Here is a 17,130-nt window from a genome sequence, read left to right on the forward strand (position 1 = left end):
AAATATGGATTAAAGGAGGCATTTCAGTTAATAACAAAACTCCTATATCGTACTGTTAAGACATCTCATCATAGTAACATGAACATTTGAATGTCAATTTGTTAAAATGGTGAGTTTGCAGCCTTTTTCAGATATAGGCATATTTTACCCCAAACTTTTTTCATAAAAGCAGTCTTCTTGCCACTTCAAGAATACTTTATATTGTCTAATAAGAGCATTTTTGATGTTTTAAATACCTCCTTATATGCCATATTTGTGTGATATCATTCACGACCGCCATTTGCAATTCAAGGTCAAAATAAAAACAGCGTTTTTACATATAATAACGTCAAAGCTGGTCAAACCAATGCTCCTATTTTGTGCTTTAGACACTTGTGAGCAAAACGACATGGCAAGTTTGTGTAATATATGGGATACAAATGAGTTAATTATGTCCCCCTGAAACATGCATTTTTCTTACGTTTTGTTGAAATTTACATGTTAAGTAATTAGTAGGTTATATTCGTGAGTAAAGCAAATGATTTGCCTGTTGTCAGTACATAAATTGTAATGTGGTTGGGTATATTTGGCAGTATGATTCAGTGAGGTAGCACTATAAAGTCAGGCCACATCAGTTTCACGCTACCACAAGGAGACAAACACGAATATGCCACAGCCTCCCAAAACACGCGCGCTGACACACACACATATATAAAATAAGCCGTCGTGCATTTTGCACACAAGATATGTTAATGTCATCCTTAAATGATTAAAGCTATTTGTAGGATCATGTCTGTGCTACTACGTTAAACAATTCATAACAAACAAATCTTGTAATTATCCCGGTTCTAACTTTGAGAACCTGACATTTGATTGTAGCTTAATGTTTACCTGTCACCTCTTGATATACACTGTTGTTAGAGGCGCAACTTCTTGTCGATTAATAGGATTATGTTTTATGCATTTAGCTTAAGTACGTGTTCAATATATCAACCTATCTCATTCCGATTTCTGATTAAGTCTTAGGTATGTGGGTCTATATTATGACTGAATCATGAAGGAGTTGAAAATCTGTGTGTGCAGCCTAAATATTGCGTTCCTTTTTTTCCCTAAATCCGGAAATTGTAACAACCCGTAAAAGCACTTCCGGTAATTTTCTGTCTAGTGCATGCTTGTTTGTTAGATACATACATGAAACATCTTAGTGTCAAAGTTAACGAACTCTGTCTTTATCTGAGGTCATATATACTCTTCTCACTGTATAGGGTGACTCCTTTACACGACAGGACACACGCATTATCGCAATGAACGAACGGACATAAGTCAAGCGCAATATGTCACATGCTTCATGGCTGGTGTCGATGAGAGTAATGAAGCGAATCGTTTGACCCTAGGCCGGCTATATTTACATCGTCCACGTTTTGTAGAGGACAGAGAATGGATAACGGCACAGAGTCCGAGACTTCTAACTCGGCGATGGACTACGATATCCTCAGTCCCCGGTGCTGTGCAAGACCACGTAAGAATACATAAAACCTTATTTTAAAATTCTAACCTGGGTAGGCATGTATTCAAAGGTTACTGGCTTGTAAAGAGATGTAGCCCTTCATGGTAAACTTTGGACCCAGCTTGGATCCAATGTCTTATATACGTATTTAAAAAAATTAAGAGCGCCATGAGGTCAAATTGTGCTATATAATTACATTAGTTGACATTTAATATGACCTAGCCAGATCAGGTTAATAAATATATTTGTAGTATTTATCAGAAAAGTCTTAAGCAATTCTAAATCAAGTTTTAATTATTCTGCTAAATGTCATGATGAAATACATATACACCTGTGTGTTCAGACTTATGATTAAGTGCTTTAAATAGATGCTTATTTTTTGTCTTAATTTGCACATTTAATGTACATAGTTAATTACGTTGTATCTGCAGTCATGATTAGTTGAATTAACCCAGATTTCCTCTGACCCTGACACCAGACACAAACATTGTGACGAATACATATATAAATAGATGCCTGGTGTACATGTAGATACCAGGAATCTATCTGTCAGACTGTCTAAGTCTGTTGTCAAGACCAGAGGAAACTCATGCACGTGGTTGAACATGTTACAGTAACGCCAGTTTGACATTTATCTGTACGCTTTCTCTCCTAAGATTGATAGATTTATGATCCACAGAAAGGTCACGGAAAAGTTGGACCTCAGTTAACATTATATATAGAAGTCTGTTTGGGTTGATACAATATTGGCAGTTTGGGCTTCTGAAAAAGGTTGAGGTTTTCATGATCTTATCTCCATAATTATTACATGAAATTTTGTAAAAAAAAACAACTTATGAATTATTATGTGTGATGTAGATTTATTAAGAAATTTTTGGGGATATTAGAATATATTTGGTGTGCTTATATCATATTTTATGCGATAGAGATATTTTTAGATATATAGTACACATGTATGTTTAACGTTATATATACACCTGTATTGAATTGTACACCTCATTAGCACAATAATTTTTTATATGTCGTATCCATGAAGTAATGGCAGCCTATTTGAGGCAATCTGCCCCCTTGTCATGACACAAAAAAAATCTATCTGTTGTTATATCTGTCATAGACATTAGAATATGAAACAAAAAGGTTGACATAAAACAGCAAGAAAAATATCATAAAAATATTGATTCATGTTTTTGTTGATCTGTACATGCATGCATACGACGTGAACTTGTAAACTAATACTTCGATTTGGTTTTCTTTTCAGCAATGCCGTGGTTTGGAATGGACATAGGAGGCACGTTAACGAAACTGATTTATTTTGAACCAAAAGACAGAACAGCACAAGAAGCTGAAGATGAAAAAGAAACAATAAAAGTCATCCATAGTTATCTTATTGGAAATGTTGCCTACGGAAAAACAGGGATTAGGGATGTGCATTTAGAAATGTGCAATCAGACAATTGGAGGGAGGACGGGAAGTCTACACTTTATACGATTTCCAACTTGTGAAATGTCTGCTTTTATTGACCTGGCTAAGGCCAAAAACTTCTCTAGTCTAGCTACAGGAATATGTGCGACAGGAGGAGGAGCCTACAAGTTTGAGGAAGAGTTTAAACAGGTATAGAATCAACTGAAAATGTGATGAGATTTTTGTTGTTGGAATATTAATACTTACCGCCCAGGTTTTAGCTCACCAGGACGAAGTCCAGGGGAGGTATTGCTATACCCCCGGACATCTGTGTCATCCTGTGTCTGTAGACCGCAAGGTTAAAGTTTTTATAAAACAGTATTGTGTCAATACAATAGGGCACAGCTTTAATTAGGTATTTGATGTGTGTTGCTTGTGACAAGACCTCTATTGGTACTATATTTGCTGACCTTGACTGTGATCTTTGACCTGTTTTTAATTAATTTTAACTTTGACAGTTGTATGTGAGCAACTTTTGAATAAAAAACCTATAATTTTGGCCACAGTATGTTAACTGTAGCTAGGACACAGGGCTTTCATATTTGTTAATGTGTGTTCCTTAACACTTGTGACGAGGCCTTTCCATTGGTGCTGTATTTGTAGAGCTGCTGACCTTAACAGTGACCTTTCACCTATTTTTGAAAAACCTTGCAATTGGCCAAGTATATATCTTATTTACTGTTACTCCAATAATATTAGAGGTTTACACGACAGGAAACTTTTGACAGGCTGTCATGTAACCTCTAATCACCACCGCACGTAAAACCTGTTGCTGTGACCCACCTAATAAAGTCGTTTAAAAGTTATCTTTACTCACATTTCATATGATCTGACTTACCTTATTCTATTTATCTATCATAAATACACAAAGTTACACAACATGTGTCCATATCTATATCCAAGATCAGTGATTATTAGCCTCTTTTGTAGTTTAAGCGTAGGTCCCATTTGTATATACCGCCATACTTGTTTTGATTGTGACCTCTCGAGGTTATTTCCGGTTTATCCAAATTTGGAGTTGAAATAGACAAAACAAACGAAACGCTGTGAAAATATTACTTTACGCTATCCGTTTTATTTGTATTCCGTATTTTATAATAACCGGAACAGCAAAGTTGTTTTAGTGACCTAATATTTGAACACAGTAGCTAGGTTGCAAGTGAATTATTGTGGATATAATTATATTTAAGAGGTGTCCATCAACAGTTTGTGCATAAATGGATTGATACTTCATCAACAAGTAAGCGTACACAAATGTGTTAACATGAATTATCGTTTTAGATGGTTTATGACACTTTTTTTAGTAGAATCCATTACTGAAATAAAAATTGTTCTACCTCTAATAAAAGACTAAAGTCTGAATAAACGACTTTCAGGGCCGAGTTGTTTAAAAGGAGTTAAGCTTAATCACTTGAATTTTATCTTTCAAATTTATAAAGTGAATAATTAATGTGTTGAATCCATTATTGAACTATAAATTATTTTGTGTTCTGCTTCTATAGTCTAAATAAATGACTTTATTCAAAAGGTAAATCACTTGATTACTGATTAGTGAAAATATATTTTCTCGTTTAGTCTTATATCCTGAAAACCTCTCGACGATTCGGTTCATATTTATTAACATCATAGAATCACCTCTCCGTTTTCTGGTACAATGTAGTTGTTGGTCAAGGTAAAGTGATGACGGTCACCTTTGACCCCTTCCGCACAGCATGCAATGTTGCATATGATGGTGGATATCCATGTCTTAATACAGTTAGAATTGCAAAGAAAAAAACCCAGCAAGTTCAATAAACTACATGTGCACATACAGAACATAAAATCACACGTAAGTTATAATTAATATCAACTACAGAAACAAATGTCCTATCAACATATATATATATCGTACATTTTTGTTTTAATTGTCTCAAAAAGAGGGGGAGCATTTATATTATGTTGTCACCCTGTCGCTGGTTTCAGCGTTGGTGTCAGCGTTGGTTTCAGCATTGGTTTTTAGATGTTTTAGTGCAAGTGTTAAAAGACGTCAATAAACTTTCTCTATAGGGTACTGAGTTGTTTGAGGGTTTCTGTGACATTAATTTATAATTACTTCCCAGTGCCAGAATAGATGGGTTTTTTTTTTTTTTTTTTTTTTAACTTTTTGGACTTTTAGACTTTTTAAGTTTTTGGTGGAAGTATATTTAAGACATCAGTAATTAAAATAAACTCCTCTTTATAATTGTACATACATATCGATATTAAAATTTTGATTTGATTTTGATTTGCTCAAGACCTATTACTGGGTATACTACATGCATGTTAGCTGGTTAGAAATTCTTATTTTCTTTATAAACTTTTTAAACACAAATACCACTGTAACTATGTAACCAGCAAATGCACATTTGCTTGATAAGAAAATTACAAAAGATCTGTTACTTTAGATTGAAATCCAGTTATTCATGTGACTAAATTATGTACATACATCACAATATATTGGGAGTATTTCCTGTTAAAATTGCAGTTTATCGCAATAGAAATTCCAGTTGACCCAGGCACCCCCTAATGCTATTGTGTGGTATAGATAATATTATTTGGGATTTTGTAGCGTTGCCGGTACTTTTGCTTCCTGGTCCAGAGTCCAATGTAACATGTTAATTTAAATCAAAACATCTATATTCCGTTGGCCAGCAATTCAACAGTTAAAGGCTTGTATAAATGTTTGGAGAACATTTTATCGTAAGACGTCTTTATGGATCTCAAAAAACTCTGCTGTTCTACTTCTTAACCTATATAGGTAGCTACCATACCGATGAACGGTATCCTGAGGTCCTGGTGGGTTATAAGATGTTAGATGATATCATTATGTAAACCAACAAGTGTGTGTGACTTCAGTATAATTTAAGGTATGACACTTGTCGGTATGACATGATCTATATTTACTTTTTGTGTATGCATGCAAATAAAGGGTGCCTCTTTAGGCACAATTCATGAACAATTGAGGAATGGGAGAAAAGGAAGTCTATTTCACCAATTTTCAAATGAAAATAATCCTTAATGATACTTCAAATTAAAGTAATGCCTTAAAATTTGAACCAACTTGAAAAAACATTTACTACTATAATTACTGGGTACTTTCATGAATAATCTCAAATTTATGTCACCGAAGACACTTGTCCTATGATATAAGGTTCATATCGTGATTTTTTGGCCCACCATCATCAGATGGTGGGCTATTCAAATCGCCCTGCGTCCCTCCATCCGTCCGTCCCTCCGTCCCTCCGTCCGTCCGTCCGTCCGTCCCTCTGTCCGTCCCTCCGTCCGTCTCTCCGTCCGTCCGTCCGTAAACAATTCTTCTTATCGCTAATCCTCAGAAAGTACTGAAGGGATCTTTCTCAAATTTCATATGTAGGTTCTCCTTGGTGCCTAGTTATGCATATTGCATTTTGAGATCAATCGGAAAACAACATGGCCGACAGGCAGCCATCTTGGATTTTGACAATTGAAGTTTGTTATCGCTATTTCTCAAAAAGTACTGAAGGGATATTTCTCAAATTTCATATGTAGGTTCCCCTTAGTGCCTAGTTATGCATATTGCATTTTGGGACCGATCGGAAAACAACATGGCCGACAGGCAGCCATCTTGGATTTTGACAATTGAAGTTTGTTATCGCTATTTCTCAGAAACTAATGAAGGGATCTTTCTGAAATTTCGTATGTAGGTTTCCCTTGGTGCCTAGTTATGCATATTGCATTTTGAGACTAATCAGAAAACAGTATGGCTGACAGGCAGCCATCTTGGATTTTGACAATTGAAGTTTGTTATCGCTATTTCTCAGAAAGTGCTGAAGGGATCTTTCTGAAATTTCATATGCAGGTTTCCCTCGGTGCATAGTTATGCATATTGCATTTTGAGACTAATCAGAAAACAACATGGCCGACAGGCAGCCATCTTGGATTTTGACAATTGAAGTTTGTTATCGCTATTTCTCAGAAAGTGCTGAAGGGATCTTTCTGAAATTTCATATGCAGGTTTCCCTCGGTGCATAGTTATGCATATTGCATTTTGAGACTAATCAGAAAACAACATGGCCGACAGGCAGCCATCTTGGATTTTGACAATTGAAGTTTGTTATCGCTATTTCTCAGAAACTAATGAAGGGATCTTTCTGAATTTTCATATGTAGGTTCCCCTCGGTGCCTAGTTATGCATATAGCATTTTGAGACCAACCGGAAAACAACATGGCCGACAGGCAGCCATCTTGGATTTTGACAATTGAAGTTTGTTATCGCTATTTCTCAAACAGTAAAGAAGGGATCTTTCTGAAATTTCATATGCAGGTTCCCCATGGTGCCTAGTTATGCATATTGCATTTTGAGACTAATCAGAAAACAACATGGCCGACAGGCAGCCATCTTGGATTTTGACAATTGAAGTTTGTTATCGCTATTTCTCAGAAAGCACTGAAGGGATCTTTCTGAAATTTCATATGTAGGTTCCCCATGGTGCCTTGTTATGCATATAGCATTTTGAGACCAATCGGAAAACAACATGGCCGACAGGCAGCCATCTTGGATTTTGACAATTGAAGTTTGTTATCGCTATTTCTCAGACAGTAATGAAGGGATCTTTCTGAAATTTCATATGCAGGTTCCCCATGGTGCCTTGTTATGCATATTGCAATTTGAGACTAATCAGAAAACAACATGGCCGACAGGCAGCCATCTTGGATTTTAACAATTGAAGTTTGTTATCACTATTTCTCAGAAAGCACTGAAGGGATCTTTCTCAAATTTCATATGTAGGTTCCCCTTGGTGCCTTGTTATGCATATTGGGACCAATCCGAAAACAACATGGCCGACAGACAGCCATTATCGCTAAATCTTAAATTTCATATATAGGTTCCCCTTGTTTGAAAAGTACTAGAGGGCTGTTTCTGAATTTACACAGATTAGTAAGTCTTAGAGGAAGGGAAAAGTAGAGAAAAGATCAATCTGACATGGAACCTATAAAGATCATTCAATGGTGGGCGCCAAGTTCCCTCTGGGATCTCTTGTTTATGTTTATTTTCGGATATTTAAATTTTTGTTATTTGTCGAACCTCAAAGTCTTCGAAGTTTGACAAAAAAAACAAAAATGTAAATATCCGATGATAAACGTAAAAAAATTACGATATGAACCTTCCAAGTCTTATATCATAGACTACAAAGACACCAACAAGTCTTTAAATCAAAACAACTCCAAAACCTGGCATGTCCTTAACACTTTCGTCACTGAATAAATTGCATGATGGGTATTGTGGCCCTAAGAAAATATGCACGTGGCCTTTCCTGGCCTGAATTAATTTACGATTATTGACGTTCAATTTGACATTTATTTTTAAAATCACGTTTTTGAGAGAAATGCATTGCAGAATTGGTGATACAGACGCACATAAGTAAACAGGATTATCGAGAATATCTCATAGATTTAATACGCGTGAAAAATACAGTCAAAAACAACAAATTGGCTTGTGACTTGCCTACCTTGCGTATAATTCTAGCGGAGAACACGATTCCAAATTTGGGAATGTGTACTTTCGTTTTGCAGCGCGATCAAAACGTACATTCGTCATGGAAACAAGTATCATATTATACTTTTAAAAACGAGATTTACAAATCTAACTATTGGATATTGTTTTTGGAAACCGCTCTGTGTATATAGGTCTCTGCTGCGACTATCTTCTGTATTCTGATGTAGATTTCCTTTTTGTTTTGCAGCGTGTCAACCTAAGTATGTACAAATTTGACGAGTTAGATTGCCTAATCAAGGGAATACACTATATCGACCGACATAACCTGAGTGAGTGCTACTACTGGCGGAATCCAGGCGACCCTGATTTGTGTGAAAAAGTTCCGTTTGACTTCCACGATCCCTATCCCTATCTAGTGGTCAACGTGGGGTCAGGGGTCAGTATACTGGCTGTCCGTGCTTATAATGACTACAAGCGAGTCAGCGGTACAAGGTAACTTATTATTATTGTTCAGTTATTTCCTCTTTGACCTAAAAAGTCTGTTTCCCATTTCTGTACCAACCTTGATATTTACCCTAATTTTTTTCAAGGAAGCACTACTGACAATTGATAATATAACCATGTAGGAAGCGTTTGTGGCGCAAAAGTTCATGAACAAAAAAAAAATTAATATATTTTGATATAGAGACGCACTTCAGATATACACATTTACTTAAATTTCATTAAAGACGTAATTCTGTCACATGAACGTACAGGGAAATAGGTGAAAATAGAGCATGTATTTGTTTGATGTTCTTTTGAAATCCGATGTTGAAAATTGATGGGTTTTTTGCAACTCCCTATCTAGATTTTGACACTTGCTTTGATCTATTTTATAGTCACATCCTACAGTAGTTATCAACCCATAGACCCTAATTAGCGTCTCTGATGAGTCCTAGAAGGATGAAACAGCTGTATGATACAGTTTTATTCAATTTTGAGTCGGCTCTATCTATGAACTCTTAATTTGAATTTAAAGGAGCTAATGTCTTTTGTGTATTTTGTAGTGGTGGGTCGATGATAAAAAATATTGGAAAATTAGTCGAAAAATGAAATAAAACCAATTATCTATGACAACTTTGAAAAGACAATTTATCGGAAATTTCTGATAGTGTTTGTAAATCTTTGGGTTCTTGTATTTTTGTACCTTACCAAGAAGTAGTTGTACTTAAGTGATATTCATTAGTCATTTACAAGCAATTAAGAAGATTTAAATATATTAACTATCCTTAATGCTTTGTTTGTCCAGTATTAAAAATATTGATAACAAAGGCTAGGACAAGTAATAAATATACTTAAGATGTACATAAATTTTCTACAAAATGGCAATTCTGTGCTAAATTTAGAAACTGATTATAATCGATCAATTTCGACTTTCTGATTATCGATTTTGTGTACAATCCTCATTACCATCCTCCTTGGCTAATCTATTTTAGGATAAATATTAATTGTAACATTGACAATATTTTTCACAGAAAAAGTTTGAGAATTAGCAACTACCATGTTTGTTCTCAAACAAGACCCCTAGTTCAAAAGTTTTATATTCAAATCTCGGAAGCTGCTTATTGGTGAGAATGAGTTTATTTGGGAATAGATACAATACAATCTGGAGTATCTTATTGAGAGACATTATGTACTGTTGTAGATCTAAACTACAATTAATTCATTATAAAATGTCTACATTTCAGTCTCGGAGGTGGGACATTCTTTGGTCTCTGCTGTCTTCTCACTAACTGTGAAACGTTTGAGGAAGCAGTAGCGTTAGCGTCGAAGGGAGATAGCACCAAGGTGGACAAGCGAGTCAAGGATATATATGGCGGAGACTATGATAGGTTTCATTTGTCTGGCGATATAGTCGCTAGCAGGTAATCAGATTAATTCATTATTAGTCCACTACCGGTTATATCGTTGGGACTTTATGTATGTATATATATATATAAAACACCAAAGTTTGTCAGCACTCTTGTGACTTGAATCCTTGAGGGATTATATGGCGACTTTGAATTCATTCCTTGAGGGATTTTGATCAAACTTTTGACAACTTTATTCCTGGAGGGATTTTAACCAAACGTCTGGCGACTTCATTCCTTGAGGGATTCGATCAATTCTGGCAACTTTATTTCTTGAGGGATTTTGATCAAACATCTAGCTACTTCATTCCTTGAAGGATTTTTATCAAACTTCTTGCGCCTTCATTCTTTGAAGGATTTTGATTGATCATTGGCGACCTCATTCCTTGAGAGATTTTAATCAAACTTAATTCACTCAATGATAAAGGACCATGATATCTCTAGATCTCACAAGTTTGAGTTTCAAGGTTTTTGGGTCAAGGTCAAGCTCATTGTTACTATTTTTAGTCATGGGCCGGAAGGGGACATGTATTGCTTTAGCCATACCCAGTATTCTTGTTTGTTTTTGTCAGTTTTTGAAATTTTCATCGGGAAGATTGCACACACTCAAATGTTTAATTCTCATCAATTGAAAATAAACGAACCAGATTTTTAAGAGAGTAAAGACAGTGTTTGAAAAATCTTACTAAATTATGTTGAACATCTTCACAAAACAAATTTTGTAAAATAAAACAAATTAACACAATATGGTTTTTAAAAATTACTAATAATATACTAATATTTTATTTCAATTTAATTATAATTTTAATTTCAATAAAATTCTCTTTAAAATATTTCAATATCAAACTTTTCGATGGAATGATAATACATATGTATCGTTTAAAACTACATTTCAGCTTTGGCCAAATGCACATTAAGGAAAAGAGGGAACAATCGACAAGGGAAGATTTAGCCAGAGCGACACTGACAACGATCACAAACAATATCGGCTCTATAGCTAGGATGTGTGCTGTAACGGAGGTAAAGGCTTATTAATGTGTGTTATAGAATGTAGGTCGTAGCTTCATCAATATTCCGAAACATGAGAAAATTCTGTACTTAATATTTTCCAAAAGAAAATATTACAAGATTTATGAAAGTTTCTTTACAAAAAAATTTCCTTTGAAGCTGATCATGATAAAGCTTTTCTCTGGAAGATTTTAATGAAGGATCTTTGATGAAACTTGGGTATGGGCTTACTGCAGATTTGTTTGAAAGGTATTGTATATGTATAGGGAAACTTTCATCACAATTTAGCTTTGTGCCCATTTATCCCTTTTGACTAACGTATGTAGTTAAATTAGAAATGTTTGATCACTGAAGGAAATTTTATAGCAAAATGATACAAGGTATAGTATTGATAGGTAACACTAGACAGTATAGTTTCATATCAAGTCGAAAACAACCACAGAAAATTTTTTTCTGATATATATGATATATTTGCAGAAAAGGGACATGTAGAATACTAGAATATATATATATATATGTTGTCGAGATATAAGTGCTTAAGACTTAAGTTTGTGTTGAAGGGACTAAAAAAGTGCTGTAGGTGTTTGTTACAGAAACAGTAGCAAATTGTCTTTAGAATTCTGTATAAAAGGTGGAATATTATTTTAATTGTTCCAGAAAATTGAGCGTGTGGTGTTTGTTGGGAACTTTTTACGGGTAAATACGATTTCCATGAAATTACTTGCCTATGCCATGGAATTTTGGTCAGACGGGGCAATGAAGGCGCTATTCCTGGAGCATGAGGTATGACCTTAACGTTTTTGATTATTTCAAACTTCAAATTTCTTGTTGAATATATATTACACTGACTGGTAACCTGACAAACTCCTGAAATACATACTCGTTATATTATTTTCACGAAATTTTATTACTGAAAAAGCCATATTCATTCAACAGGCTAGTATCACCACAGTTTCATACTTTACATGTAGAATTCACTTTTAAATGTATTTACATTTGGCACGACAGCCTTCCAATTACTCCAATATTGATCTGAGCTGCATCTATGAGCACATAAATGCAGTCAAGATCACACGACATGATTATTATGCCATTTTGATCAGCATCAATTCAAGGAAATGCTTCACAATGCACATATGTGGTACATATGAAATTAATCAAACACAGGGAGGATTCTGATTGAGAACAAATATCTTACAATGACATCATTTTGGCGATATGTTGATCATCATCATGGCAAGGCTTTGTACTGTGTGTCAGATTGCTTGCAAATCAATCCCAGAAATGAATTAGATTTAAAAATGTAATTCTATCAAATGAGCATACAAGGAAATGGGTGAAAATGATGCATATATTTATTTTAAGAATGACATATTTATTGACAATAAATACAATCTTACTAGCATTAAATTGTTAAGTGGAAATATATAGAATTTCATGATGTTTCTTTCAGGGTTATTTTGGTGCTATGGGTTGTATGATGGAGTACGTCGCCACAAAGTCTAGAGAATCCTTTCCGTATCAACATCCCGATACCAAGACTACTGACCACAATGGACATCAGCCTGGCTGTACGGAAGCTGACCGACACACAACTGGACATGTGGACCAGGAACATACACACACCAATGGGTTAGGATGACCACTGACCATTGGTGTTGGATACATACCAATGGATTAGGATGACCACTGACCATTGGTGTTGGATACACACCAATGGATTAGGATGACCACACTGACCATTGGTGTTAAGTTGGACACACACCAATGGATCAGGATATGACCGTTGGTGTTGTAGTCATACTGTAGATATTCCAATTAAACTGCTGTGATAGAAACTTGCTGAAAGTTGTATAGCTAGATTATGTGATACATTGTACTCCCTAAACTCTCAAAAATTAGCAAGAAACTTTTATACGAACGAAAACCAGTTTTAATATTTTATGAATACATGTAAGATGCTGTTGAAAATAAGCTGCTTTGAAAACAAACTATTTTTCTGACAGCTCATGCCTATATATGGTGCACTGCCCATCATACATGTATGGCAATTTACCCTGTAAAGACTACTTATCCAAAATGGCTCATGAAATTTTCACTAAATTTTGTATTTTACACCCCTGAGCCAACAGATTTTAACAATGAAGTTAAGATTTCTCCCTTTACCAACCAGTCATAAATACACAAATAATGGCCGAGATTAAGGTCCCTTTACAAGAGATGCACAAATAATGGCTCTTGTCTTTTTGGCCCAATCTCCTGCTGTCACAATACTTGTGTATACCACTGATGCCAATCTTCCAGGCTTTCTTTTCCAAGCTACATAGTACAGTGAAACCTGATTTTACTGACCACTGACTTTGACGACAACCTGCATCATCCGAGCATATTCATCAATATGGCAACATGCTCCACTGTGATATCGGACACAATGACTCGGTCCCAAAGTGTGTCCCTAGAATCAGGTTTCACTGTATTCGACACACTGACTCTGTTCCACAGTGTGTCGGTAAAATCAGGTTTCACTGTATTCGACACACTGACTCTGTTCCACAGTGTGTCGGTAAAATCAGGTTTCACTGTATTCGACACACTGACTCTGTTCCACAGTGTGTCGGTAAAATCAGGTTTCACTATCTTATCCGACACATTGACTCGGTCCCACAGTGTGTCGGTAAAGTCAGGTTTCACTGCACATTGATGGAGGGGCTGCATCACTCTAGAAGTTGCTTTGGAACCACTACGCCACAACTTTTGTGTATACTGTTGTGGTGACACTTTGATTGGATTAAATTGCATTGGACAAGATAATGCTGGCTTCTGACAAAAAAAAACAAGAAGTATTGCTAATGTGAGGTTTTAATGTGTATGATAATAGTTTATGTCCATTATGATAGCTGTGATGTCATCATGTATAGCTATATACAAGTAGCTGTGATGTCATTACGTGTATATATATAGCTGTGATGTCATTTGTATATAGCTCTATACTTGTAGCTATGATGTCATTATTTATAGCTATATACATGTAGCGTGATGTCATTACGTGTATATATATAGCTGTGATGTCATTTGTATATAGCTCTATACTTGTAGCTATGATGTCATTATTTATAGCTATATACATGTAGCGTGATGTCATTACGTGTATATATATAGCTGTGATGTCATTTGTATATAGCTCTATACTTGTAGCTATGATGTCATTATTTATAGCTATATACATGTAGCGTGATGTCATTACGTGTATATATATAGCTGTGATGTCATTTGTATATAGCTCTATACCTGTAGCTATGATGTCATCATGTATAGCTATATACATGTAGCGTGATGTCATTACGTGTATATATAGCTGTAATATCATTACATTTATATATAACTGTGATGTCATTTGTATATAGCTCTATACTTGTAGCTATGATGTCATTATTTGTATAAATAACTACAATGTCATTAAATGTATATGAACATGTAGCTGTAATATCATTACATTTATATATAGCTGTAATATCATTACATTTATATATAACTGTAATATCATTACATGTACAGCTGTGATGTCATTACGGGTATATATAGCTGTGATGTCATTACGAGTATATATATAGCTGTGATGTCATTACATTTATATATAGCTGTGATGTCATTACGAGTATATATATAGCTGTGATGTCATTACGAGTATATATAGCTGTAATATCATTACATTTATATATAGCTGTAATATCATTACATTTATATATAACTGTAATATCATTACATGTACAGCTGTGATGTCATTACATGTACAGCTGTGATGTCATTACATTTATATATAACTGTAATATCATTACATGTACAGCTGTGATGTCATTACAAGTATATATAGCTGTGATGTCATTACGAGTATATATAGCTGTGATGTCATTACGAGTATATATAGCTGTGATGTCATTACATTTATATATAGCTATATGATGTCATTATGCATATTACATAGCTGTGCTGTCATGTGTATCTCGTTATATATATGTGTGTGTCAGGTTGAATGTCAAGGTCAAATTCATTCTATAGGTCACGACCCTAAATTATTACTTAATATATCTACTGATCTTGTGTTTTTTCATTGACCACAGTAAATTTATCCATGAATGTTTGTTGTAGTGTATGTTAATACATTTACGGATGTCTCGTGTACTGTAAGGTGTAGTTGTTAAACCCACAGGGACGTGACACGTGTTACCAGCTTACAGCCCATGTTGATGTATTAGATACATTTATACCATTTTAATTAATACAGGTATATCAAAAATTATGACCAGTGTTTGGGAAATAATGTCAACCCACAGGGATTCGGTACAAATTACCAACCCATAGTCTATTAGATATGTAATCCATACATTTATATGTGGACTGTGGGTGGGAAAGCCAAGCCCCTGTGGCTATAAACCTTGCAAAGGAAGTCGTTCTTTATCTTGTTATATTAGAGTAAAGTTTGTCTGTGCAGTTATAGCATTTCAGTGACTAAATAAATTGTATAACCTTTTAGTGACAAGATATGATAATAATTTCGTTTGTTAGGGTGAAATCAGCCAACATAAGCCTATATAGCTAGCCTATATACAAGTTATGAACTGGATTTGTCTGAATTTCACAGACATTTCAAAAATATTCAATTGGTCTGGTGTTGATTAACTTCAATAATTCAAACTAAAATTGGATTAGTATCATACCGTCCGTAAAATTTCTAAACATACGTTAAATTGTAAACGGTCGTACAGATGGACAAATTTACTGTCCAAAAACTGCGTGTTACGAAGTCAATGTACTTTTGTAGGAGAAAAGGGTGACCACTTTCATTACCATGTATTAATAGTACCTTACGAAATACTGTCGAGGAAATCTTTACCTATAGTCAATTCTACACTATGTACTGGGGTAAGTTTCACCATGTCAGAAAATTTGCCTTTTTTTCATTAAATTCCAAGTTCGCCAAATCTTCCAAATCACCAGTTACATTTGTTTTACTGTAGGTATATGTTATGTACTGCTCTGTGTGTGCTCATGTACGTAGAAATGGCAGATTTGTCTTGGTATTATTGAATCATGAACAAAAGGGATGGAAATTACTTTGTGGTGACTCGAGCTCGCTGTGCTGGGGCCTGTTCGTTTATGCGGACAAACCGATTCTTCAGTTTTTAAATGTAATATTTCAAACATAAATCCTGACAGACCTGCAAATTTTATTACAAGCCTTGGAAGTCTTTGTCAAGGCTCGTTTGAAAACGGGGCCACGGTGGCCGAGTGATTAAGGTGTCCCGACACTTTACCACTAGCCCTCCACCTCTGGGTTGCGAGTTCGAAGCCTACGTGGGGCAGTTGCCAGGTACTGACTGTAGGCCGGTGGTTTTTCTCCGGGTACTCCGGCCTTCCTCCACCTCCAAAACCTGGCACGTCCTTAAATGACCCTGGCTGTTAATAGGACGTTAAACAAAAACAAACCAAACAAACCAAATCGTTTGAAAACAATATAAAATCACCAGGTCCATCTTTATTTCATGAACGAACAACACCGGTCAAACTGGTTTAACTGTTTGGACTGCAAAAACGAAAATGGCCCAGTACTTTCCATAACTTGTGTGACCACACACAGGTACCGATTCTTTGTCATCAGAATTCCAGATATGATGCCTTGTAGAATGTATTACCGATATAAATAACAATTAACTTATTATCTATAAATGCTTTGTCTTTACATCTTTATTATAGAACAGTATATGTAAAATACTACCTGGTAGTTGTATTGTTTA

The 17,130-nt window shown here is 35.2% G+C and overlaps 1 protein-coding gene across 1 annotated transcript; it reads left to right on the forward strand.

Annotated features, from left to right (window-relative positions):
* Positions 1 to 1,142: 1,142 nt before the first annotated feature.
* On the forward strand, positions 1,143 to 14,322 carry LOC117339965 (pantothenate kinase 3-like). Its single transcript, XM_033901687.1, has 7 exons — positions 1,143 to 1,498; positions 2,745 to 3,097; positions 8,689 to 8,933; positions 10,169 to 10,345; positions 11,227 to 11,350; positions 11,996 to 12,121; positions 12,792 to 14,322. The coding sequence occupies exons 1-7, from the start codon at positions 1,417 to 1,419 to the stop codon at positions 12,978 to 12,980; spliced, it is 1,296 nt and encodes a 431-aa protein (XP_033757578.1). The 5' UTR covers positions 1,143 to 1,416; the 3' UTR covers positions 12,981 to 14,322.
* Positions 14,323 to 17,130: the final 2,808 nt, after the last annotated feature.

The sequence above is a fragment of the Pecten maximus genome, chromosome 12, assembly GCF_902652985.1.
Source record: "Pecten maximus chromosome 12, xPecMax1.1, whole genome shotgun sequence".
NCBI lineage: Eukaryota > Metazoa > Mollusca > Bivalvia > Pectinida > Pectinidae > Pecten > Pecten maximus.